At 39.2% G+C, this 27,147-nt stretch overlaps 1 protein-coding gene and 1 long non-coding RNA gene across 5 annotated transcripts in view; one reads left to right on the forward strand and one right to left on the reverse strand.

Annotated features, from left to right (window-relative positions):
* LOC118533512 (uncharacterized) lies at window positions 1-20,269 on the forward strand. Of its 4 annotated transcripts, none has more exons than XR_013449026.1 (3): window positions 1-133; window positions 4,541-4,656; window positions 5,311-5,648. It is a non-coding gene; the product is annotated as an uncharacterized LOC118533512 (long non-coding RNA). The 4 variants fall into 4 exon arrangements; XR_013449025.1 differs by having other exon boundaries at window positions 13-133; window positions 4,537-4,656; XR_013449024.1 differs by lacking the exon at window positions 1-133 and adding an exon at window positions 20,055-20,269 and having other exon boundaries at window positions 3,609-4,656; window positions 5,311-5,480.
* PTCHD3 (patched domain containing 3) overlaps window positions 16,683-27,147 on the reverse strand; it is an 18,741-nt gene continuing 8,276 nt past the window's right edge. Inside the window, 3 exon segments of the mRNA XM_036088822.2 lie at window positions 16,683-18,415; window positions 18,418-19,095; window positions 21,804-21,949. Coding sequence (XP_035944715.2) covers window positions 17,568-18,415; window positions 18,418-19,095; window positions 21,804-21,949 — 1,672 coding nt within the window. The 3' untranslated portion in view covers window positions 16,683-17,567.

The following is a 27,147-nucleotide window of genomic DNA, read 5'->3' on the forward strand; positions in this document are numbered from 1 at the left end:
CAGGTGATAGAAAAATTGTGGTATGGCAAACACTGAAAAATTTCCCAGCCTGTCATGGTTTCTTCCACTTTTAAGAGCTTGGAGATTACATTGGCCCCACTTGGATAACCCCGGATACTCTCCCTGTCTTAAGGTCAGCTGATTAGCAATCTTAATTCCATCTGCAACCTTAACTCTCTTTCTGTACGCAACAAAGCATAGTCACGAGTTCTGGGGATTAGGACGCAGATGTATTTGGGTGTCACTCACATCCTCGCCATCTTAGTATTTCTTCCATTTTAAGTTCATTCAAAAATTTATCCATATGGTAAACATTTGAGCACTTACTATGGAAATGGAAATGAGATGTGGTCCCTGCATTTAAGGAGGTGATAATTTAGTAATGTCTTTCTCATAAAATGTTTTAATTTGTAGCATTCGATTTAATGATAAGCGAGATATTGTTCTAAATAGTCTAGATATCCTGTTCCAGATACTCTAGATGTATGTGTATATGTGTGTTTTTCATTTTCTAGCTGAGTAACAGGAAGTTTACTGAGGTAAAGCTACTCTTACCCAGGAGTGCAGCTGGGAAGACACGGAGATGGTGTGTGAATGGTGATTTTCTTGCTTGTCCAATGGTTTTTCCTCTGTATCAGTGAATGCTTTATGTATGAAGAATTCTGGTCTCATTTTTGTTTTACGATAACTTCCAGACCTGTAAAGCAAAAAAGGAATGTGGCTTTCCCTGTTTTCACAGAATTTCAGCTGAGAACAGTGGGTGATAGAATCCTCATTGCATCCATAAAGTTCAGGGATGGTAATTTCCAACAGTCTAAAAAAAATAAAGATTTCTTGAAGTTTTCTTTGACATACATCAGGAATACATACGTATGTAAGTGCATGTGAGCCTGTGAATGGCTTTTCCTCTCTCCTCCTGGTGGAGAGACTCTTGCATGCCTCCTGTCTTAAGAATTCTGAAGGCAGGAGTTTGGCAGGAGTTAATCCATCAGCGCCGCAAGGAGGAAGGGCAGCAGAAAAACACGCCGTTTGGGAAGTAAGGGTATGTGATTTCATGGATTGGAGGATATTGCACAGACAAACGAGCTGTGCTTGAGTGAACAGGCGGGTCCCTCTCTGGAGGGCAGGGGACCTCAGCAGGAGTTTATGTGGCGTGAACCACAAAGGGGATTTTAAAAGAAGTCAGCTGCAAGAGTATCTGCACTGGGGGATGCAAAAACTCCACCAAGGAGACCCAAGAGAAAACCTGCCTTAACAGAGTGAACAACAGCTATTTTAGAGGAATGACAGTGACGGGAATCGCACCCCTTCTCGGAGCCAGCAGCAGGATGGGAGGAGAGGAGGAAGGCAAGAACAGACACAACCCTCTCCCCCTTTCCCCTCGCTGATTTCAGTGCTGGGCGTATTCCTTTGTCCTCAGGAACAACTTTGTGCTGAATGGTTCTCTAAAGGACAGCTTTTAATTTTAAATGCAGTGTTTCTCAAACTTGGGTCTCTAAGCTTCTGGGAGTTTCTAAGGCTAAAGGCTCAAACTGTATCTTGGGAGGTCAGGCTCCTGCTTTATTCATTTTTCCACAATATTACCTTCAGTATAATAATTTGCATTTAAAAAGCTATAACCGTTGACATTGAAAACCCACAAGATGTCACATTTATAGCTTAAAATAAATAACCCTGACTTGAGGAGACTCTTACCTGTCAAATGTCACATGCACAGGCAGGAATATGTCAAGATTTGTGTCTCATAACTGGGACTAAACATAGGACAAAACTTTGCTTTGGGTTTTGCCATTTTGTCCTGGGGATTTGTTGCACCAGTCCAAAGTGGAGTTGGTCTCTTGATCTTTAGGAAATGAAACAGGGTCACTGTGGCAGTAGATAAGACAATTTCTTGTCTTAGTGATGGGCACTGTCTCTGTATACAGTGGCTTTGGTCTGGGTAGGTCCCTGGCTGGAGATGGCCAGGGGAGGAGGTGACTGAAAGGGAGGAAGGCCCTTGTGATTCTCCTGAAGTAGGATGACTACCTCTGCTCTTTTCAAAAGGCACAGGCAGGGTTATCATCTCTGCATTTCTGATTGGGTACATGGAAATCTAGGTACCTTCAAACTTTATTTGTAAGTACACCCAACTGCTTCCCAGCACCGCTGACCCAGGATAAATGTGGTAAAGTAATATACAGCACAACATACCCTAAGTTGATCTTGGATCTTCATATATGCACCCTTTGGTGCAGCCAACCATCGGTGATTTGAAGATTCTTCCTTTGGTCAGAGGAGGATGCCTTAGCCAAATTGAGGCAAGTAGCCATTGTTGATTAGAAACTTTCAGAATCACCTACTCCTTCTAACCAGTGGCAATGGGGACTGAGTGAAGAGAACACAGGCTGTGATAAGTAAAGCTTTACCCTAGAAAAACAGTCTGCTGAAAAGTTTTTGGTCTCAAAACGCTAATACACGAGTCAATCACTGGGAGCAGAATTCATATGAAGAAAATAACGAAGCTTTTTCTCAGGGAATGAGCAAAGTATTTCTCCACATTCCTGAAGTCACCTGAAACTGTAATGCATTCCACCACATTTCAGCAAGATAGTAAGAAAGTGCTGTGGGGACAATGGCTTGTCTTGTATGCATTTGTCTGTGTGAGGATGAAATAAGCCACGAGTGGTGTGGAAAATCTGTAACTGGTGTTGAAAAGGGTATTGAGGGGCGCGTGGGTGGCTCAGTCGTTAAGCGTCTGCTCAGGTCATGATCCCAGGGTCCTGGGATCGAGCCCCGCATCAGGCTCCCTGCTCGGCGGGAAGTCTGCTTCCCCCTCTCCCACTCCCCCTGCTTGTGTTCCCTCACTCACTGTATCTCTCTCTCAAATAAATAAATAAAATCTTAAGAAAAGAAAAAAAGAAAAGGGTATTGAAATTATAGATTATATTTATTCATTCCTTATGGCAAAGGAATTGTGCAACACACTAGCTCTTATTCATTTTATTACTAACAAATTGTTGGCAAAAGGCCTCGATAATGTATTTCCTTTTAAACACCAGAGAAAGTGTTGAAATAAAAGTAAGCTATTGTTTATTTTTAAAGTTACCAAATTTCTGTTCCAGAAATATTATGACCTTCACTTTTAAATGGTGAACTATATTTCTTGGTCAGCAATCTGAAAAATTCATAAAACCCTGTCCCCTCTTTGACTCTTGAACCTAGCAGCGGTAGCCTGCTCCCAGAATTTCCACTAGAGCTGATGAAAGACACAGGTGCGCTCTTAGAGCAACAATATCTGGTGGCCTGTTATTTGAATAACATTATAAAAGACTGCTTTAGAGATAGAACCAGTATGGGTAGGAGACAAAAACCGAGGGAAAAAAGTCTGTGTTTCTTTATGTGGGTGTATATTTATGTGATATCATTGGTTGCCTAGTTCAGAGAATATCTCTTGAGAAAATAATTGTGGGGAAAATTACTCAGCAGAAAGAGAAAAATGGAAAAATGGAAAGTAAAACCTTAAAGGATTAATATATTTGGGAATCTAGTTTGCAATCTTGTGCACGCGTGTGTGTGTGTGTGTGTGTGAGAGAGAGGGAGAGAGAGAGAGAGAGAGAGGTGGGGGGGAGAGGGAGGGTGGGAGAGGGAGAGAGAAAAAGGGAGGGAGGGAGAGAAAGGGAGAGAGAGGGACAGGGAGGGAGAGAAAGAGAAGGAGAGAGAGAGAGAGAGGAGAGGGAAGAGAGAGAGAGAGAGAGAGAAAGAAAGTAAGAGGGATTACTGACTGCTACCTCTATTGGTAACATCTATTCAAAAACTATGCATACCTACTAAGATTGTTTTAGGCTCGGCCATCTCTATGCCAAATATCTGTCTCTTCAATAAATGACTTTTAAAAAACCTCAATAGCTCTATCATGGCTTGCAATTGATTCTTGGCTCAAGATTATTTGGCTTTAGGGTTTTATTGATGAGTTGTGTGTTTTTCCTATTAATATTTTTTTTTTATGATTTCCATAGCAGTTTAACACCTGGAATATAGTTTTTATTTTGGAGGAAGAAAACTTATTTATTTCATTTTATTAATTTTTTTCAAGGTCTTTTAACATCATGACCTAGATGATTGTCCTCATCATGCTGTTGATGATAGTTATTATTTGAATGAATTAACTGTCATATGGGCTTAGTCAACCTGAAACTTTAAGTGTGTGAGTTTTATTTTGTTGGACCAACATTATGACAGAGGATGAAAAAAAATGTACCATTCTGAATCCCTTAAGGCAGGCTCTGGACATCTGACATGTCTGTACAAAACATAGTCACTTATTTTGCCCGAAAGCACACGCCAATGCTTTTTGCTATATTTCTCTGTTGCTAGATACTGGATTTCGTATATCCCTAAAGTCAATCTACCTCCACGTACTTTGTAGTGTCCGATAGGCTGATTCTCCACAAATGTTTAGGGCACAGATATCACACCGGACTTGAGAAAAATGTCCCTTTGGTTGGATTTTGTTGTGTCACATTATGGAATTCCTTTTTCTCTTCTACTTTCCAAAAGGTAGTACTCCAAGTGATTCCTGCATTTATAAGAGTATCCTTCAACACGCCACTGTGCTGAAGATCTGGAGGGCTTGGCGTTTCCAGTGAGTGAAGACTTTTGTTATGGCACAATAATGAGGTATGGGCTTTTTATTATGAAGTCTCCCTGGAGTGTCAGTGCTTTTTTGTTTTGTTTTTTTTTATTGTTTTTCTACTTACTAAAAAGTAAGTGAACCCTTAAATCTAATACATTCTGTTAAAATACGGTACATACTTTATAATTCAAAATCAATTTCCTTGTTGATACCCAGAAAGTTGATGCCGATCCCAAGCCATTTTAGAAAAGAGAAGAAAACAATAATCATGATTGATAATATGTAGGAGTACTGCACTTCCTTTACCTAAATTTACATTCCAGGTTAATGTATGTTAATATACTTATAAGAATAAGCTTTCATTTCCCCCCCAGTTTGCTCATAAACCGCTGTGGCAATTTCCTGCCCTGCCACCAACACACGTGGACACACACAGACACTAACTTGTGTATGTATGTACACACACATTCCTATTTAGTGATGAGGTCTCACGTTATCTTGCTGGACTTCATGGTAATTGCAATCCAGATGCTCAAAAAAATATTTGTGAAATGAATGAACGGATTGCAGGCTTTTAACACTAGAAAGGGGATTTATTATTACTGTTGTCAAAAAGAAAGAAGTGTTAACAACTGCTTCTCATTTACCCTCCCTCTTTTAGTCGGATATTCATTCTCTGAGTCTGTTCTTCTTCTCAGGACTGAAATGCCTAACAAGCGATGTGGTCGTAATGGCTCTTCCTGGATTCGGATTCCATTTGCAATCCCTGCCCTGCCTCTCGAAGAAAATCTGGGCCGAAGGACTGTGTCTCAGGGCATTGTCCATGCAGAGTAAAGATGAAGTCCGTAATACTTCCACTGTGAGTCAGGTCAGATGCCCTCTGAGAAAACCTTGAACTTTAGAATTCTTAAAGCCTTTCTCTTTTTGGAGAAAAGAATATATTCTTTTCAATTATCTATGCAAAAAGAGAAGATGAATGCTGATATTCTCTATTAACGTTAGAAAAATAAACAGTAAGATCATTTTAAATCTACAATTGCCAGGAATATCAGCTCTCCTCTGCACAGCATCAGATAATAAGTATTCTATTATGTATTATGTACAAAGTATGTGTGCTTATGCACATATATACATACATATATGTGTGTATATATGTATACATATATACATATGTATATATATATTAAAACAATAACAGACATCAGTTGTGGACTGAGTATCAAATCAAAGTGATAATTTTAAATGCTTCTATGTTCTTCATTATAAGTATAGCTGTGTTATAATTTGATTATCTCTTTTTTTTAAAGTTACTCTCAGCTGATACTTTTTTTAAAAAAAAAATGTTTATTTTTAAGTAACCTCTACACTCAGCATGGGGCTTGAACTCACAACCCTGAGATCAAGAGTCACATGCTCTACCGACTGAGCCAGCCAGGCGCCCCTACAGTTTGATACTTATATGGCCAACAAATTCTTTAACTTTAGACAGTATGACTATATACTTTGACAAATATTAACTGACAAAGTTTTACTCAAATCACCTCAAGGATCTTTCTCCATAAAGAAAAGGAAAAAAGTTGGGGGGAGGGGTGGGAGTAGAGGGTGAGAGTCATCTTATCTTGCAGATTTGCAGCATAAAAGGATATTATTTATAGTGGTGATGTATTCTTTGGAATTAAGGCAAAAGTGTTATATGGAAGAATTTTTCTGAACTTTCTGGGCAATTGGCATAGTATATGTATCAGTCTCTTTTGTAATTTCCTTGAAAACCTATTTACTTCGTTAAAGCAAAGTCTTTTTTGTTGTTATTTTAGAAAGTTAAAAAGACAATCAAGGGAATTGTAAGATCATTTTTCGCATTATATGGCTATTACTTTACTGAGAGAGAAAAGGGGTTTTCCAGACATATTGAAGTCCCATATAATTAATTTACTTCAAGGCTTACTTCAAGGAGATGAACTAGATTGAACCCAAACTGTAAACTTAGATAGCAAAATGAATGACATAAATAGGAAAAAAGATAGGGCACTTGTTTCCAGCTCTGATGAGATAATTGAAAGACTGTCCTCTTATTGGAAATAACAAGACAAAATGTGTTGAGCAACTGTCTTCAGAAACCGGGCAATAAACAGTGGAGGACTACGATCCCTGGAAAAAAGGAAACAAATGAGGTGAACCATAGAACCCGGTTCTCTGACCTCCTTAGAGACATTTTCCAGACTGCGGCCCAGGAAGGAGAATCTAAGCAAAGCATAGCATTTTCTCTAAGTCGAGGAGACCAAGCAGAGTTTAGGGGGGATGAGGTGGCTGAAATATGTGAGGCTGAGTGCCAGGGAAGAGAGAGCTCTAGCGATAAAGTGCCTCAGCAATGTGCACGGGGTCCCTTGCAGTTTGTCCTCAAATCCCCAGTCACAGATGTGGACGACGAACTTCTTTTTTTTTTTTTTTTTTAAGATTTTATTTATTTATTTGACAGAGAGAGAGACAGTGAGAGCAGGAACACAGCAGGGGGAGTGGGAGAGGGAGAAGCAGGCTTCCCGCAGAGCAGGGAGCCCGATGCGGGGCTTGATCCCAGGACCCTGGGATCATGACCTGAGCCGAAGGCAGACGCTTAACGACGAGCCACCCAGGCGCCCCAAGGACGACGAACTTCTTTGAAGTCAGGCAAAGCCTGGCCAGAGTCTGTCCCTAAATACTTAACCACGCATGCATGGATAAAACTCCACGGGCTGAGGCAAAACATAATTAGAGAAATAGATGCTAAAAAGTCGCCCAAGCTCATCCAGAACTGGGGGACGGTTAAATTTTGAACAGCCAGAATGCAGAGTCTGCACTGGGGCTTTCAGGAGAAACTCCAGAGAGTTTTGCCTCATACTATGGCACAACTAGCCCTGGGACTAAAGTCTACTCTAGACACGCCCTAACAAGGCTTAAAAACAAGTCTTGAAAGGATCAACCTGACATATAAACAACTTCCTGTCAGATCAAAGTCCAACAGTATTTAAAGGAAGCCAAGAGGGGCGCCTGGGTGGCCCAGTCATTAAGCATCTGCCTTCGGCTCAGGTCATGATCCCAGGGTGCTGGGATTGAGCCCTGCATCGGGCTCCCTGCTCAGCCGGGAGCCTGCTTCTCCCTCTCCCACTCCCCCTGCTTGTGTTCCCTCTCTTGCTGTGTCTCTCCCTGTCAACTAAATAAATAAAATCTTTAAAAAATAAAATAAAATAAAATAAAGGAAGCGATTTAATACTCCACACATATACTCTACAAGGTCCAACATCAAATACAAAATTACTAGGCATGCAAAGAAGGAAAATATGACCCATAACTCTGGCAGAAATCAACAATGGCAAATAGTAGCTTGACTCAATGATGGCTCTCAATTATCATCACCTCCTGATAGTCATATCCTTTAGTCTCCTTGCACATTGAGTTAGAATGAGTTGGTATGACCAACAGTGTGCATTAGCGGTGCCCCTGGGTGACATTCTAGGTTAGGACAAAAGGACAATTGGATCCCTTGTTCTGGGAGAAGCCAGCAGCTACATCATGAGCAACCCTGTAATGAGGCCCAGATGGAGAGGAACTGAGACCTTCACAAATAGGCAACCCAACTTGCCATGCCCATGAGTTAGCCACCTTGAAAATGAATCTTCTTCCCGCTCCAGTCAAGCCTTCAGATATATGCGTCCCCAACTGACGTCTGACTAAATCTCACGAGAACTGCAAAATAGTGCATCCAAAGCCATTCCCCAATTCCTTAACCACAGAAAATATGAAAGACAATAAATGTGATTATTGTTTTATGCCACTGAGTTTTGGGATAATTTGTTAGGGAACAATAAAGAATTAATATAGACATTGGTACTGCTACTATAACAAAACCCCCCAAATGTAGGAGTGACTGAGCAAGTAGGGAAAAGCTAGAACATCTTAAGGAGACTTTTAGTGAAAGGCAAAAGGCCTTGAAGTTACTATTAACGACGTTGTGGCCCTTGAGGAGGCTGCCACGGAGGCGGTAAGTGAGAAGAATATGATTGGAGCCTGGGAAAAAGAGAGTCCCTGCTATATGGTGGCAAAAAGTTGAGAGGCACTGTCGATACGCACAATACTGTGGTATCGTGGGAACTAGAAAAGGCACTGAATCAGCTGGATGATTAAACTAAGAATCTTTTCAGGCAGGAGGTTGCAGGTGCAGTCTGACTTCCTTTTGCAGTTTTTTGCATAACGTAAAGGAGAGAGAGAGAGAGAAGTTAGAGGAAATTTGTTAAACACAAGCAACTGGTAGGTTTGAAAGCAAACAATGCTAGAATTAAGAAATGGTTCTAGAAAAGATCAAATCCAAAGAACTACTAGGAAAGCATGGTCTAAAGATGAAACCAGACATGGAGGGGAGTGACGGCATCAAGATGGCAACACAGTGGTTCCCAACTGCTGTCCTCCTCACAAGAACAACCAGCAACTTTCCATAAGCAAGACACCATTTGAAAATCCCAGAACACGTGGGTAGGGCTGAAGCCCCCCGCCAACACAGAGACTAAAAATGGATTTCATTAGAAGGCTGAGAGGAGCCCGTATACTCTGATTGCATCACCCCTCCCCAGGCCAGCACAGCGAGGCACTGAGAGGCACCCCCTCATTTCCCTCCCCCGGCCTATGGTTTCTCCAGTGGGGAAAAAAAGAGCCCAAGATGAACATCTAGTTCTCCCAGCACTGTGGGATGCTTCCTGGAAGGCCCACTTGGGTCTTGCCTCACAAGGCTCGTAGGGGAAATCTGTGAGGCTTGAACCCTGGGGATCAGATTGAGATGGAGGAGTTGGGGTAGGGTTTACAGCAACTAGTGCTCAGATCTTGGCCAACAGCAGTCTTCCTTGCAGGAGCAACCAAGTAGATATTGTAGCCAGTGGCTCTGCCCATCTGCAGAGCTGAGTTGGTGGCCCTGTCTGGCCAGGGAGCAGCTCAGGTTGATTATGTCCCCAGTAAATGAGCCATACACACCTTGGAGCCCATTCAATCCTTCAGCCTTGGCAGGGAAGCGAGCTCAAAGCCCCGCCTAATGCTGAATATAGCCTTCTGTCCTGCCAGAACAGGAAGCCTAACCAGAGTACCTGGGACGATGCATAGACAATCCTACAGACCCATATATAGTAGTAGCTGCACAGAGAGCCCAGCCAGTGGCTCTGCCGATCTCCAGAGCTAGCCAGTGGCCGGTCGGGTCAGGGAATTTGGTGGCAAGTTCTGCCTGATTCATGTACCCATCCGGCCAGTCATACCAGCCTTGGAGCCTGATCTGTCACCACACCCAGGCAGGGAAGCAAATTCAAAGCCTGTGTACTGCAGAATATTGCCCACAGTCCCACCTAACCGGGAAGCCTAATCAGAGAACTGGAGAAGCTGTGGAGCCCATCCTACATGCTCTAACCCAGGAGCCAACTTAGCAAGTTGGAGATGAGAAGGATATGTGATTGGAGAGGGCTAGAAATGTTTTAAATGTTTTATCCCACTAATTTTACAACACAAGTTTTTTTCATTCTTCCTGCTCCTCCCCTTCTTTTTTGTTTTTTTTTAAGAGATGTAGTTTGTCCATTATTCCGGAATAATGGGATTACGAGGTAATTTATTAAGGTTACTCACTGTGTTCAAGTCCCTTTACCTACTGGGGTCATCTTTCTCCTCTTTAAATCTATGCCCAGGTCCAAGAGTCCCAAGCAACAGGGCTGACTTCCTGCTTGGCTTGCCTTCAGCCTGTGCTCCGACACCCAGAACACTCCTAGAAACCCTCCCGATGTTGGTCTCCACTTAGTTTAGGACCCCTGATCTGATGTCCAGAATGCTTGTGACCTAGGTCCGGATGTTTGGTTTGGTTCCGGCCCCTGCCCCCCACACTACCCTTTCTTCTAGAGCTGCTCCGACCCTTCCCTTGAGGATCTCTGCCGTTCTGACCCCAGTGCTGACTGATGACTGCTGACAACCCCTCTCAGGTTGACAATCAGTCCTGGCCCCGCCCCCGACTCCCCTTCAGGCTCCAGTATGGCTTCCAGTTCCAGCCTTGCTCTCGGTTCCTGGCTCCGTCCTGGGTAGTGATCGGACTCCGCTCAGGAGCAACCTTAGAGGGACTGAGGCTCATTTCCGGGAAGGTAAGGATGTTCTCAAACCTGACCGCAGATGAGACCGCAGCTACTGGGCGGAGCGCCCATCTCCACCCCACCCGACGGTTTCCTGGAGAAATTGTAAGGGAGTCAGTCGGTTTGAGCTCCGGCTGCTCGGGCCTGGAGCCTGGAGGCTTCCTTCGGTGGGGAGCAAGCGGCTTGAGCGAAATGTGTTTATGGTGTGCCTGTCCTCTCAGGAGTTCCGTTAATACAAGAAACACTTCTTAAAGATGCATAAAATGCTTACATGTTCTACAGGACTCACAGTTTATTGGGGGAATTAGGCTTGCTCACAGACACAAACACACAAATGAATTCTAACTGGCAGTTTTTACCTGTCAGGGGATCATCCAGCAGCATAGTTCTTAGGTAAGGCTTTTGTGAATCTGGTACACCTAATTTAGTTATTTTTATTCCCTAATTACAAAAGTAATTGGTGCATACATTTATTCTCCTTGTAAAAAGTTAGAATTACATAAATTGAAAAGTGGATGTTCATCCTGACAAACCCTTTTCTATGCATTTACACATTTCAAAATACATGCAGGTATATGTTTTTCTTAAATGTTATATACTATTTGTGTATGCAAATTACATTTTTCATCTAATACATCCAAGGATCTTAACATGTCCGTGCATATGGATATCTTATTCTTTTGAACTGCTCTATGATTTTCCAGTGTATGAGTGAAAGACTCATATGGGTATGACTTATATGGGTATAATAAATTAGTCATAACCCTGTTGATAGGTCTGTGGGTTGTTTAGTCTTTTCTGTTATAAACAATACTAAGTGAATGAATGTCTTTTATTCAGAGCACAAGATCTGTATCTGTGAGATAATTTTTTAGAAGTAGATTTACTGGGCCAAAGGATATCCCCTTTTAAATTTCTAGAGCTATTGGTAAATTAATATTCTTAGAAGTTTATTAATTTACACCCTCAAAAGCAGTGTATGAGGTTTTGTTTTGCCATAGCCTATCCCAGAATGTCAATAAATCATTTGATTTGGGCCACTGGTATCTTATTTTGGTTTTATTTTTAAATTATTGCTTAGAATCATCATATTTCCTCTTTGGGTAAACTCTCATCTTATGTGTTTTCCTGGTTTACCTTTTGGACTGTTGGTATTTTCTTCTTGATTGATGAGAACCATTCGTATATTCAAGAAATGATCACTTTTACCTGTGTTTTGAGTCATGAGTTCTTCCCTCCACCCACCCACCCCTGCCACCTTTGCTGGTTACCATGGCGCATATTTGTAGGTGAATTAACTAACGCTTTGCTTTTATGAGTTCTAGATTTTGTGTCATAATAGACAGACTTTTCCCTTTCCGTGATTATAATGATATACTTCATAAAAATATTTAAATAACCAGCTGGAATTTATTTTAGTGTAGTGTAAGAGGTTAAGAATCAATGACATTCAATCAGAGAAAGACATGTATCATATGACCTCACTGATATGAGGAATTCTTAATCTCAGGAAACAAACTGAGGATTGCTGGAGTGGTGGGGGGTGGGAGGGATAGGGCAGCTGGGTGATAAACATCGGGGAGGGTATGTGCTATGGTGAGCGCTGTGAAATGTGCAAGACTGTTGAATCACAGATCTGTACCTCTGAAACAAATAATACATTATATGTTAAAAAAAAAGAAGAAGAAGAAGAAGATAGCAGGAGGGGAAGAATGAAGGGGGGGAAATCGGAGGGGGAGATGAACCATGAGAGACGATGGACTCTGAAAGACAAACTGAGGGTTCTAGAGGGGAGGGGGTGGGAGGATGGGTTAGCCTGGTGATGGGTATTAAAGAGGGCATGTTCTGCATGGAGCACTGGGTGTTATACACAAACAATGAATCGTGGGACACTACATCAAAAACTAATGATGTAATGTATGGTGATTAACATAACATAAAAAAAAAAAAAAGAATCAATGACATTGAGTGCTAGCTGTCAAACAAAAATTGTGCTATCTTTCCATAATATGGAATAGCAATTGAAACATGGCTGCCCACTCAAGGACTACATTTTCTAGTCCCTTTGACCTACTTGTGTAGCCATGTGGCCTGTAATCGAGTACAGAATATAAGCAGAAGTGATGTGTATCACCTATAGGCCAAGACTTTTAAGAAGTTCTCTGTTCTGTCTGCCATCTAGACAGAGGCAAGAGAGGAACCCATTTAAATTGTGGCACCGTAAGTCGGCAGGAATCTGGGTCCCTGAACTACCATGGTCAAGATAGCTACTCACTGACTAGGAACATCTACTGCAATTGTTACATGAGTGAGAAATATACTTCCACTGGGATAAGCCACTAAAATGTTGGGACTTATTATTAAAATGGCTAGTATGGTTTTACCAATAAATCATCCAATGAAGAGAGAGCTGTCCCTAACCACTCATGTCTGAGCACACTTCATTTTATTCAGTGAGCACTCTGCCAACTGACAGTGGAAGGGAAGTGTTAGTTTCATAGCATTTGTAAAGGATCTGGAAGGGAGGTGGTTTATCAGTGGGTGACTTTCAGAGTTAACCATATGTTAAGGTGAGAATTCTCTTCAGTGTCATCCACATCACTAGACCAGACCATGGCAGAATCTGAAAGTAAAAAGTAAAAGCAGAGGTATATCAAACCAATCCAGGCTTATTTTAATTCAACTATTAATAATAACAATAATATAATTTAAAATAAGACATCCAAATTTAAATTAGGTGGTATACCTGAACAACTGTGGAAACCCAGTTTTGGCTCAGGGAGATAGAGTTAACAATCACATAGAAAACTTAATAATGACCTATACTAAGCAAAATAGGCTTCATTTGTAAATATGAATGGATAATCAAAGATTACATCTGAGGAATACATGCAGAAGGAACAAGATGAGCTAATAAAATACCTAAAGCAAGTGAACAACAAATATTTGGTGATAAAACTGACATTGAATTTAAAAATATTCAAGCATGACAGTATGTACTTTTTCCTCTTAGCTGTGCAACATCAGCCAGATTTTACAAATGCTTGACTCTTCAAAAAACTACTTTGAAAATCAATCTAGTGCCTTACAATGGTATTGGACTAGTTTGTAAATGAGTCCTCTATTTGTTCTTGTTGCAAAATTTGTTCAAAATCACTTGTGAATCTTTAATCAAGTGTTCAATGATGGGAAGACCAAAGAAACTTAAAAGTTTTGAAGCCATTGAAAACAAAGTGTGTGACTAGGAAGCCATTGAATTTGTCACTACAAAAGCGAGGAAGGAAATGAACAGATCAAACAAGGAGAGCTCAAACAGTGTATCTGATTTAATTTTGCAATTTTATAATTGTGCTTTGTAATTTCTTGGGAGAAGAATTTTTTGATGAGCTTCCATTTTGGGGATAAATTTACATTCTGTAATGAATGGAATGAAATTGAAAAGACCTATTATTTTGCAACATCTCCCATTATCTGCCAAACATTGAAGATAATCAGAAAGAGTGAGAACTTATTTGATGATTTTTTTTTAATAAAATGTTTGTCTAAGAATGATAACCTCAATGAAGTAAAAAAGGGACAGTAGTGATGAACAGATATTGACTAAAATACTTAAATATTTCCAAACACAAAAGCATAATTAATAACCTTCACATAGTAGAATATTCCTGAGCTTACCAGGAATCTCACCATATGTAGAAAGACTGTTTTTTCAATAAAACATGGGCTACAGAGAAGAGTCTATTGAAGGTGTCGACAAATTCAAATTTATTAATGATAAAATGCAAACTTGAAGAATATTACAATATTATGCACCAACTAAAAATAACAAGAACATATTTGTAATTAGAGTCCCAGAAGGAGAAGATAGAGACAATGTGTTAGAAAAACATTTGAAGAAATAAAGGCTAAAATATTTCCAAATATGATAGAAAATATCAAGCTACAGGTCCAAAAGCTCAAGATACCCAAGAGGACTGAATAGAAAAAACACCACACGCAATCACATCATAGTCAAATGGCTGAAAACAAGTAATAAAGGAAAAATCTTAAAAGCAGCTAGCGAAAAAAAGACATATTCCATAGAGAAGAACAGTATAACAATGGAAGCTGAATTCTAATCAAGAGGACAACACAATGACATTTTTTTTTTTTCACAATGACATTTTTAAAGTGTGGAAAAAAACCCTCTCAACCTAGAACTCTATATCCAGTTAAAGTATTCTTAAAAAAAATGAAGAGAAAGCAAAGGCATTGTCTGGTCCATGATCAAAGAAGAAATCACAAGAGAAATGGGAACTTATTTTGAAAGGAATGTTAAGGAACACCCATTGTATAAAAATTTGTGGATACAGTTAAAATGGTAGTGAGAAGGAAATTTATAGCATTAAATGCTTTCTTAGGAGAATAAAGGTTTAAAATCAATCACTTAAGCTACTACCTTAAAGAGCTGGAAAATGAAAAGAAAATTAAACTCAAAGTAGAAAACAAGAAGGAGCAAAGAGTAGAAGCCAGTGAAGTAGCAAATAGAGAAATAATAGAGGAAATCAATAAGGCCAAAAGTTGGTTCTTGGAAAAATTTAATAAAATTGATAATCCCTCAACCAAGAAATAGAAGGGATATAATACAAATTACCAATATCAAGAATTGCACAGGGGACATCACTAGAGACATTAAAATGATAATAAGAAAACAATCCATTGTCCGCTTAGCTAAAAGGGATAATTAAAACATACCAAAACAGATCCAAGAAGAAAACAACATCTGGATGCTCTTATATTTGTTAAAGAAAGTGAATTTTAAATTAAAAAAAAAAAAAAAAAACCTTTCCAGAAAAACTCTATGCCCAGATGACTTCACTGGTGAATTTTACCAAACATTTAAGTAAGAAATTGTATCAACCATACATCATATATTTCAGAAAATAGAAGAGGAATATTTACCAGCTCATTTCCTGAGGGCAGCATAACCCTGTTATCAAAACCTGAGGAAGACATTTTAAGAAAAGGGAACTGTAGACCAATATCCCTCATGATCACAGGAACAAATATCATTGACAAAAATGACAAAACTAAGACAGTAATATACGAAAACACTAATATGCCATGACCAAATGTGAGTCATCTTAGGAATGCAAGGTTGGTATAGATACTAAAAAGTCATTCAACATAAATTGCCACATTCACAGATTAAAATAGAAAAAATAACATGATAATCTTAATAGAGGGACAAAAATTATTTGACAACATTCAATACCCATCCATGGTAAAACATCTTAGCAAACTAGGTAGGAGAAAGGAACTTCCCCAATCTGATAGAAACAACTATGAAATACCTCAAGGTAATCATCATATTGAATGATGAAATATTGAACATTTCCTCTAGAGTTGGGAACAAGGCAATGAGATCTGCCTTTAGTGTGTTTTCCCACATTTTACTGGATGTTTTAAGCCACTGCAATGAGTCAAGTAAGAGATAAAGATTATATAAGAAGAAATAAAATGGACTTTATGTGACCTTTACGTAATTGCACAGATAAAAACTGCTAAAGAAACTACAAGGATCTACAAGAACTAATAAATGAACCTACACAATATAATTTAGGTATGCTGAAATAAATTGTATTTTTATATAGTAGTAAAAACAAAATGGAAAAGGAATTTAAATTTATTTACAATGCCATAAAGATAAAAATACTTGGAAAGTAAATCTACCTAAATCTATAAGATATTCCTGAGGGAAATTAAAGAAGACACAAATAAATGGAAAGGTAAACCATGTTCATAGATTAGAGGATTCCAAATGACTAAGATACCTATTTTCCCCAAACTGATCTGTAGATTCACTATAACTGAGTCATGAACCCAGAAGGCTTTCTGATAAATTGACAAGTGATTCTAAAATTAGTATCTAAATGGGAAGAACCAAGAATAGCCAAAATAAATTTGGAAAAGAAAAATGCTGGACACATTATACAACCTAATTTCAAGATTTAATATAAAAGTTCAATAATCAAGGCACTGTGGTATTGGCTTTAGGATAGACAAACAGATCAATGCACAGAAATAGAGCCACACATAAACTGTCAGCTGATTCTTTGACAGAGGTGCCAAATTAATCCTATGCTGAAAATGTAGTCTTTTTACTAATGATGCTGGAAAACTGAATGGATAACTATTATGGGAAAATAATGAACTTCTATCCACATGTCTCAACAAATACAGATCTATGGATCATAGACCTAAATGTAAAATTAGAATTATGAGCTTTGAGAAGAAATCATAGATGGATTTTTTTTGTAATCTTGGAATAGGCAAAGACTTCTTAGAGAGGACACAGAAAACACTGACCATAAAAAAAATGATAAATTGGATTTCAAAACTTTAAAAATTTCATTTTATTAAAATACACCATTAAGAAAATGCATACAAAGCCCCCAGACTGGGAGAATAAATAATAAGTTGTACTTTTACATAATAATGATATAGGAAGTACAATGAAAATAATATTCCATTTATATTATAATGTATAAAATATTTGAATTCCAGGCATAAACTTCTAACAATGAAATGAAAGGAAAAAATAATTGGAAAGTCATACCTTATGCTTGGTTGTATAGACTATAATAAAGATGACAACACTTCCTAATTTAGTAAAGATATTTTAATGTAAGACTAATTGATTTTTCTCAGGATATTTTACATAACATTTTTAAATGGGATTTCCAAGCCAAGGAAACATGCCTTTGTTTTTAGTTTATTGACTATTTCTAATAGTACATTTTTATCAGATTGTATTGTGACAATCAGGAATTCTATAATTGGTCTTTGATTTGTTAGTAGATATTCAAACAAACCTTGAAAAAAAAAGTTAAGAATACTGGAATAAATATTAGGCCATGAGCAGCCCCAAATACCATAACAAGAAACATAATCTTAAAAAATGTCCTGAAGATGTATGCTTTAGCTATAGATAAAACACACACCCCTATTACTGTTGAAAGTGCATTTTGTAACATTGGGTAGCCTAGCAGATACAATGCCTCAATTGCTTTTTGGTTTCCTGAGCGCTTAGAGCTGGAAACAAATGCATAAGAAATGTGTGCAGAAAAATCGAAAGAAAACCCTATGCAAATGACAAGATTAATCATGGATATGGAATCAAGACTGACATTCCAGAATGCCATGAAACCCGTTACTCCCACAACCACAGAAGCAATAGCAAAAGTTACCCACAAGGAACACAGTGGATGAGGAATTAACAATAAGGAAACAATGAACATAGCGGTTGATGCAACAATGACATTTCGAACAGTGTTTTCTAATACTGCGGTATACTGATCAAAATATATGAATGCCTGGTTATACACCATTAGGGGAATTTCGCACTTTTCGGCTCTGCTTCGTAACTGGGATAACATCATCTTCTTATTGGTTGAAGAAGAAACACCCATGGTCTGAATGAAGCCCCGGGAAGAAATGATTTCATGTGATGATGAAATATTAATATCATACACAAAAAGTGGAAAATGTGTTAAAAAATTGGGCAAACCGTTCATAAAAGTGTCCTTATCATTTACATCTTGCTTGCTGTTTTCCATATATTGCACATACTCTCGTAACCAAAACTCTGTGAGATTTTTATCTACATAGTCACTGTTTTCCAAATCTGCCAGACATTTTCCAGTTTTTGCCTAGCATCTTTATCCCAGTAGTCAAGAGTTTCAGTAACAATAACCATGACCCTGGAACCATAATCCAAAAAATATTCTTCTTCTACATTAAAATATGGTGTGATGTAGGAATCGTCACTTGCCAAATTTCGAAGGTCTAAACCTTCCTGCACTTGGAAACACCCATAGATACTACTTATGATGTACAAAATGTATATAAGCACTACAAAAAATTTGGACCCAGTGCTTGTGAGAAAAGGGCCAAAATAGTCTCAAAAGAACAAATTCATTGGATGGATATCAGTTTCTTGTTCATCCGGGAGAGAATCACATGGGAGACAGCAGGACCTTTTCAATGAGGAACATTTTTGGTCAGGAGTTTCTGGCTTTTTCAACCAGCGTAGACAGACTACTTGTCTTTTACCATCCAGAGCCATAAATGCTTCAAAACAGGTGAAGTTATAGAAATAACAGAAGAGCAGGGTTGTTCCTGTATAGATGCAAAAGTATTGTACGGACCCGAAAGAGGTCGTAATCCCTGTATGGAAGGCCAGGACGTTGGTGATGGTGGTGATCGTAATCGACACAGCCACTTTGGAATAGACGTTGGACAGCCGCTGTTTCATGTTGTCCCTGAGGCTAGTCTTCTGCCAGGCAGAAATCATTATGAACACATCATCAACCCCAACACCTGTTAAAAAAGGGAAACAATCTTCATGCCTATTAATATCCATTAAAAACTAAACACATAAACTCAAACCATCTTCTCTGTCCATCTCTTATAAGAGGTCGTATTTATCTTGCCCAATCTGTGCTTTCATACTATTTTCCCTGTTGTTTTCTCTGGTTGCCTCTGAATCCACAGCAGAATTCACCCCCTCCTCTGTGACGACTCTGTGCTTTGTACGTACTCCCGTTATTTGTACATAGCACAGGATACTCTACTCCTAGTCTTCATGTAGGGTGTTTGAATGATGAGTCAGGAAACTGTTGTGGGTGTTAGTCGAAGCAGGAGTAGCAGTGTATCTTTGATTCCACTGGATTACTTGAGAGACCATTTTCCCTCATAAACCATTTTATACAGATGCACAAACACATCAAGCCAACATTCTGTTGCTTAAAATATAAGCTGGACTTATCTGTTCTACAGTTAGCGTCTAACTATCAATGTGGTATGATTTGAGAGGCACCGCATAGTTCTCTCTCTCTCTTTCTCTCCGTCACACACACACACACACACACACACACACACACACACACACCCTTTTCCTCCTAGCCTGTTTTTGGTACCCAGAAAGTTATCATTTAAACTTACTTTCCCAGGTTAAGGCATTGTTAGTAAAATGCAAGTACTCTTTTTTTTTTTTTTAAGATTTTATTTATTTGACAGAGAGAGACACAGCGAGAGAGGGAACACAAGCAGGGGGAGCGGGAGAGGGAGAAGCAGGCTTCCCGCGGAGCAGGGAGCCCGATGTGGGGCTCGATCCCAGGACCCTGGGATCATGACCTGAGCCGAAGGCAGACGCTTAACGACTGAGCCACCCAGGCGCCCCTAAAATGCAAGTACTCTTGAGATCAGACATACGCACCAAAGTAAATCTTAAGAATCCCTTACATATTAATGCCTACTAAGGTAATTCTTTTCCACAGGGATGTTTCATGACTGGTTTGGAATAGAGAGGACAGAAGAACATTTGAGGACTTTGAAATCACCACTGAAGACTTGGAAAGGGGGACTAGAAAGAAGAAAGGGGATTAGTAAGGACAGCATGAGCATGTTGCAGATAAATTTCACCTCCCTCGAGCTTTCTACTAGAGTTGACACTACTTCCACTCATGTATATTGATACAAACTCAATAAAATAAACAAGTAAATACAAAAAGTGGAATAAAACGCTGATCTTCATTTCAATTTGGGGGGATCTTCTCCATGGGAGCGTACTAGGAATTGCAACTTTGCCTCTGATCAGATGTTCTATGGGTATGATCAAGAAGGCAGAAGGCTCTAAAATAACGTAAGTCTACACAGTCGGTCACAAACTGCGTCCTGACATCCCATGGCTAGCGGCCTTGAGGATTTCAGTTGTACTCAGCTGGACAAAAGGGAAGAATCAGAAGTACTAAGGACCAAGAATGAACTCATTGATATTTATGAGGCATTTAAAAACTAGTTTTATTATTTATAGAACCTTATTCAGAAATTGTCCTCACACATTTCTTGCTTGAGTTGCTTAAATCACACACACACACACACACACACACACACACACAGAGAACCATTCACACTCCCGTGAATACACATACTATACAATCCTGGTTTACATTAAATCAATTATATACACCTTAACCATAGTTATTATGGGCCGTGGGGGGTACTGAGTGACTAAGTATGGCTGGGTACTAGACTTCCAGTGTTTCCCCTAGGAAACCAAATACTACTTCTTCCAAGCTCCTTACTTCCTCAAATATAAACACCTTTGTTTTCTCATGCTTATTATAAATTCTGAAAGTACAGGAAAATACAGAGAAAAAATTTAAACAACTGTAATTCCACCCTTCATTTTTACATATATCCATCCAGAATGTGTCCTATACAACTACGCCCATACAACTGTATCTCTCTATTTCGAACACCTTGTTTCACAACTGGCATTTTTCTGGTAGAGGTTATATATCTTATATGTACCTTATATATCTTATAAATCTACCTCTTTCTAAGGACTGAATATGATTCAAAATTTTAATATGTTACATTTGAGTTGCCCAATCCCATGTTGATCAGGGGATTAGATGGTTTTCAAAACCTTCTTGTTCTACATAATGCCAAAATGAACATAATTTTTCTACTTTTTAAGCACTTGTCCAATTACTAGGACAGATTCCTAGAAGTGGAATCAGTAAGCCAAAGGCATTCCCTGTTTAATTTTTAAGTCTTTTGATTTGTTGCAAAACTGGACTAAAAGAAGGGTGTACCAGTTTATAATTGTACCGTAGCAGAATGAGTGTTCATTTCCATACAACCTTCCTTCAATCTTGCCGATATTTATTAATCTGATAAGAAAACAAGGTGTCTCACTTTTGGTTTAATTTTCATCCTTCAGTTAATTGAGAGCTCAAATTATTTTTTTCTTATATTTCCAGTGATTCATATTATGGACTTTTGGGGTGTGAACCGCCTGTTCATGTCCCTTGTCTGTGTTTTTCCATTTGGGGTACTAGACTTTTCTACGTCTAAGGACACATAATTCAATTTGACTTTCTTTTTTCCTGTCACCTCATTTTGGATCTATAAAGCCACTTAAATATAATTATTTTGCTTAATCTAACCTAAACTCCTTCCCTTATCTACCCCGCACCCCCACATATACGATGTGTAGTCTCATGTTTTGTTTTACTCACCCAGAATAAGAAACGGTGAATTTGCAACTATGATCACAAATGGCACCCCAATGTACAGCATCAGGCCAAAGCTGCTCACCATCGCCAAGGCCGCAGAAATCACTCCAAAGGCTGCAACCCACATTTTGTTGCGTACACAGTCACACCTGTAAATTTGGAGGGAAAAATCATGAGATCTGTGGTGGTAGCTTCTATACTGAAATTCCATCAGTTTATAACATTCTCGACTTGGACACCTGGTCAGAAAGCTCTTGGGCAATAATTCCCATGCCTGTCTATTGGAGACCTTTAACTCCCAGGCACCATCCCAGACCAAGTGGGAAAAAGGAGAGAGGGAACAGAGAACTTATCTGTGCTTTTACCAAACTTCCTGGGTGATTCTTCTGCAGCTGAGCAAGCACTACTCCCCACTGACTGGTAGTTGAGAACCACAAAGATATACTAAAGCACTCCCAATGGTTAATTCCACTCTGCTCTTCAAAGGGTGTAAATGGAATACAACAGCAAAGGGCGGGCAAGCTGTAGCAGAGAAAGTACCCATACCCAGTGCTCTTTTCACCCAACCCTTGACCCCAGCTAGCGATAGATGCAATCCTAAAGAGCTCCTGTATTTCAGAGCCAGTTCAATATGTATTGTGGTTAGCAAAATGTAGAAAGACTCCTCCTAAAACATGTTCAGGATTCTTGTCTACTGCTGAAGTGGGCTCTAGAAAAGTTGCTACTAATTGCAAAAGAATTGGAAATGTAGTCCATTTTGAATAACATAGACGTGCCTGTTTCCCAGAAATGAGAATATATAGACAGCATTTTAAAGTATGGATTCAGTACTTGACCTACCCAACAACCACAACATTACATTTTTTTTAAAAGATTATTTATTTGTCAGAGAGACAGTGAGAGAGCGAGGGAACACAAACAGGGGGCGTGGCAGGCAGAGGGAGAGGGAGAAGCAGGGAGCCTGATGCTGGACTCGTTCCCAGAACCCTGGGATCGTGACCTGAGCCAAAGGCAACGCTTAACCGACTGAGCCACCCAGGTGCCCTCCACATTGCGTTTTAAAATATTGACAACAATCTCTGGTTTTATACTTCACTTGTTTGTTAACTGCTTCAAAACAAATGACTGATACTCGTCTCTAGGTATTTTTAGGAAGAGAGAGAGGCGAAGTTTGGATTGAAAACTAGGAGTCAACTATGGAAATGGAAGCGCTGATTCTAACACAGCAAGAACACGACTAAAGACCTTTTACTGTTGTAACAATAAAGTAGCTAAACTTTCTTATTATGAAAAAAAATTTCTACGCCATGGTTGTATTTCACTTTTTTTCAGCCCACCAGTGCTAGGAGTTAAATTCAGGGCCCCAAATCAACCACATATGCAAAATTCCAGAGCAAAAATAAATTGCTTTGTTAGAATAAAATTTGACTATAATGAATACTTTCTTAAAACACTACTGGCTTATAGCAGTTTAAAAGAAGAAAGTAACAAAGATGAGCTCTGAAATCAGAAAGATTAAGGAGGATAAAAGTTACATATGACATTTATTTCTATTCCTTCTTTCAAGTTTCCAGATTTTTTGGTGTGAATTTTTCAGATGGGGGAGTATGACTTTACTTTGACTAGTTGCTGAGTTGACTTTCTCTCAATGACCTTTATTTTAATGTTCACTAGACAATGGAAGAAAAGATTTGAAAGTGGAACACTATAGGAGTTTGGTGAATACACTTGCAGATATTCCAGTCCCCCAGAAGGATTTTGTTTTAAGCAGTTTATCAGAAGGACCTAGGAGAGTCTTAGAACTTTAGATTTCCTGGAACCTAACTATGCAGATCCTGATTCAGTAGGTTTGTAGTGAAGCTGCTGAGTCTCTATGTCTAAAACTTTCCTCATACGATTTCAGTGCTCAGGCCGATTTGGGCATCACTGGCAGCAAAATGGCCAATCTTCTGAATTTTTTATTCACTTAGCAGAGAAGGGCTAAATTAGAAATTACTGCTCTTAGAAAACAATCTGTATGTTTGGTGAGAGATCCACATCTTCCCTGAAAGGTAATGATGTCTCCCATGAGTAAACAATAATTTACAGTGTATTTGAGAAGGGAAAGATATTCCCCAGATTGTTTCAGAAACTGATCTAATATTTGGGGTAAGTTTTGTCATTTCCAAAATGTTAGACAATTTTGAAATAGTCTAGAAGCTCAATATACCACTACTTGAATAAGGTTTAAATTAGAGCATAAACTTGAAAAAGTCTTACTATTGTTCATATGACTTCACTATAAGACAATAAATATAGAACCCTAAAATGTGTTCAAATAAGGGTTCTGTGTGAGGTAAATGCATGCATGCAAGGAATAACCTTCATATGTAAGTATCTGAGGCAAGCAGGATAGGCAATGTCTTAGGGACTGTCTAGGAGGCCCCGCCCAGAACAGAGAGAAGAGATTCTCAGTGATAACAGAGGGGTAGGAGTGGGAGATGTCCGAGGAACTTACAAACACATTCATAGGAGAATTAGTTTTATTTTCAAGCCCAGAGAAGGCTTGAAATTGAATTGAATCATCGAATTGAACCATCATGGCAGCATCTGTACCTTAAGAATTTCCCTGCTCCCTTTCCTCTTCTCCTTGGGCATGCTCCAACCCAGGAGGCAGCTTGGCAAGATGGAAAGTAGGGATAGAAGTGATAGACGAGGGCTGGTGAATCCCCTTCTTCCCCATTGAGGACTATCCCGCGCAGCATGCTCTGGCTAAGAGTGCTGGGGGGAAACTTAGCTTCAAATCTAGTTACCACTTTTGTTTATTACATGGACACGGACATTTTAATTCTGAATGGAGCGTTTTGTCTTACCTAAGAATGACCACAAAAGTCACAGGACCTGCCTGAGTTTTCATGGGACAGAGGAAGAACCTGCTCTACCTACCTAACTTAAAGGGAACAAAGGGAGACCAAAATCAAGTTGCTGTATGTTTATACCTCATGAGTCCCATGTGTTCAGTATGTTGGTTACATCCACATAAAGTCTTCAAAGAGACATAAATATAAATCATTTTCTAATTGCCTTTGGTATAAGATTTTCTGTATTACTGTCCATAATCATTTGTAAAGATAAGCAAGAATTGATATAAACTTGTATCTTCAGAACCAACTATCTAGTAGAAAAGTTGTGTCAAGCCAGTTGTTGGTACCTTGTAGATTCCACACTAGTTTAACATTTTTTTTTACTCTACTGACTTTAACAAGACTGAATTTTGTCTTTTCCCCTCCCCATTCTTCCTCCCTCTCTCCCTCCCTCCTACCCTTCCTCTTTAGTATTTTGGTTTGTTTGTTTTCTAGGGTATGTGGTCTTTCTTTCCAGAATAACAAAGTTGTGAAATAGTTTATTGACTCGAAAGAAGTACCCACTGTGGTTAACTCCCTTTACCTCCTGGGGCCTCATTTTTCTCTACCTTAAAATCTAGAGAGTTAAATGGTATCATTTGTTTGCAAACCAACCTACACATGAGAATCAACTAGAGAAGTTTTTGAAATATAGATTTTCTAACTGAACCCCCAGAGACTTGGTTCAATAGGGCAGGGCCTCAGAATACGTGGGTTTAGAGTTCTCTCTGTGACTGCTGTAAGAATCATTGGAATGATATAATCTGTGGGGTTCTTTCTATACCTAAATTCTTTTGTTTTGCTGATATTTTTCATATTTTAGCTTTCTGATCATAAGAGCCCAAGTCAACCCTAATGCCTAGATAACAATTTTTAAGTGCTTAACAAGGTAAACCCCACATCAGAACAATGAAGATACCTAAGTCAGTTAAATTAGAGATTAATTTTTTTATATACTTAGAAGTGCTACTTCAAACTTACAATAGAAATAAGGACTGTTGTTTAGTTCTATCAGCATATCTGCCTCCAAATGGAATAATTAGTCATAATTGGCACAATATGTAAGATAAAAAACATACGCCAAATCAAACAAAACTGGCCACAATTTCTTTTTTTCTTTTCTTTTTTTTTTAAAGATTTTATTTATTTATTTGACAGAGAGAGAGAGGGCCAAGCAGAGGGAGTGGCAGGCAGAGGGAGAGGGAGAAGCAGGCTCCCTGCTTAGCAAGGAGCCCGATGTGGGGCTCGCTCCCAGGACCCTGGGATCACGACCTGAGCCGAAGGCAGACGTTTAACTGACTGAGCCACCCAGGCATCCCTGGCCACAATTTCTTTATTTCTTTTTACTATTCTCTCTAATTGCACCCTATTGCTAATGGGGAAAAAAAGTTTAAAAAATAAGAGTTTAGTGCTGGACATCAGCAAAACCTGGAGTAGGAATTTCCCAAGTCTCATCACCCCGCCCAAGCCCCAGAAATATAGGAAAACAAGCATATATTTTCAGAATTCTGTGAACTCTGAAAAATAGTCAAAAGCTTACAACAACTAAGCAAGTTTTGAATAAAAGAAACGGTGGGGGAGCACTTCAAAATAGTAGGAAGGTTTTGTAGTGAATTTACATGCCCTGTCCCTCTCCCTCTCCAGTGTGGTAGAAGTCTTAAAGTGGCAGTGACCATAAAGTGGCAGATGTGTTAAAGTGACCACAGGCTCAAGGTGACCACAGCGTTAAGGCAGTGGCAGTCTTAAAGCCGTACCAGCTCATGTTACCAGTATGGAACCAATTCCCTGTTTCTGGAGGAAGCAGAGCAGATCGTATTCCTAAAATATTTTATGTCTGTTCTAACATGTTTGGGGGCTACCTGAAGGACTGATGCGAAGCACCCCTCTGTTTTGTCTAACTCAGCTCAGGTTGAGAAAATTGGAAATGCCACAAGTTGAATTACCAAACCTCAAGTGCATGGAGCAAAAGATTACAGCTCAAAAATACAAAAGACTGCCTATGGCTAAAGATGAGTAGCATTTCTCTGGGAATTTAGGACAGTAAAAAGCACTCAGGTATACTGGGGAATTTAGAAAGTTGCTCAGGGCAAGATGTATGCTCAGAAAAAAAACCTGAGAAGACCCTAAGCTTTCACCTAGGGCTGATCCCTAGGCACAGTGTAAGCCTTGCTAAGTGCTGAAGGAGGGTCCAGGCATAGAACCACTTTGCAAAAAGTGGGAGAGCTCCTGGCATCCAAGGAAATCTATGTCAAGACACTAGCTAAACACAAGCTAAGGTACAGAAAATTCAAAACTAGAAAAACAAGAATTACAGTCTTTACAATAATAGTTTGGGAAAATCACTAAGAAAATGGACTACTACAGTCTTAAATAAACACATTAAAAAACAACAGAAAACTCTAGGGAAGGGGGAATCTGATTTCCAGTTACTACATTATGACAGCCAAATGTCCAGTTTTCAACAA

Source organism: Halichoerus grypus, chromosome 6 (assembly GCF_964656455.1).
Source record: "Halichoerus grypus chromosome 6, mHalGry1.hap1.1, whole genome shotgun sequence".
Lineage (NCBI taxonomy): Eukaryota > Metazoa > Chordata > Mammalia > Carnivora > Phocidae > Halichoerus > Halichoerus grypus.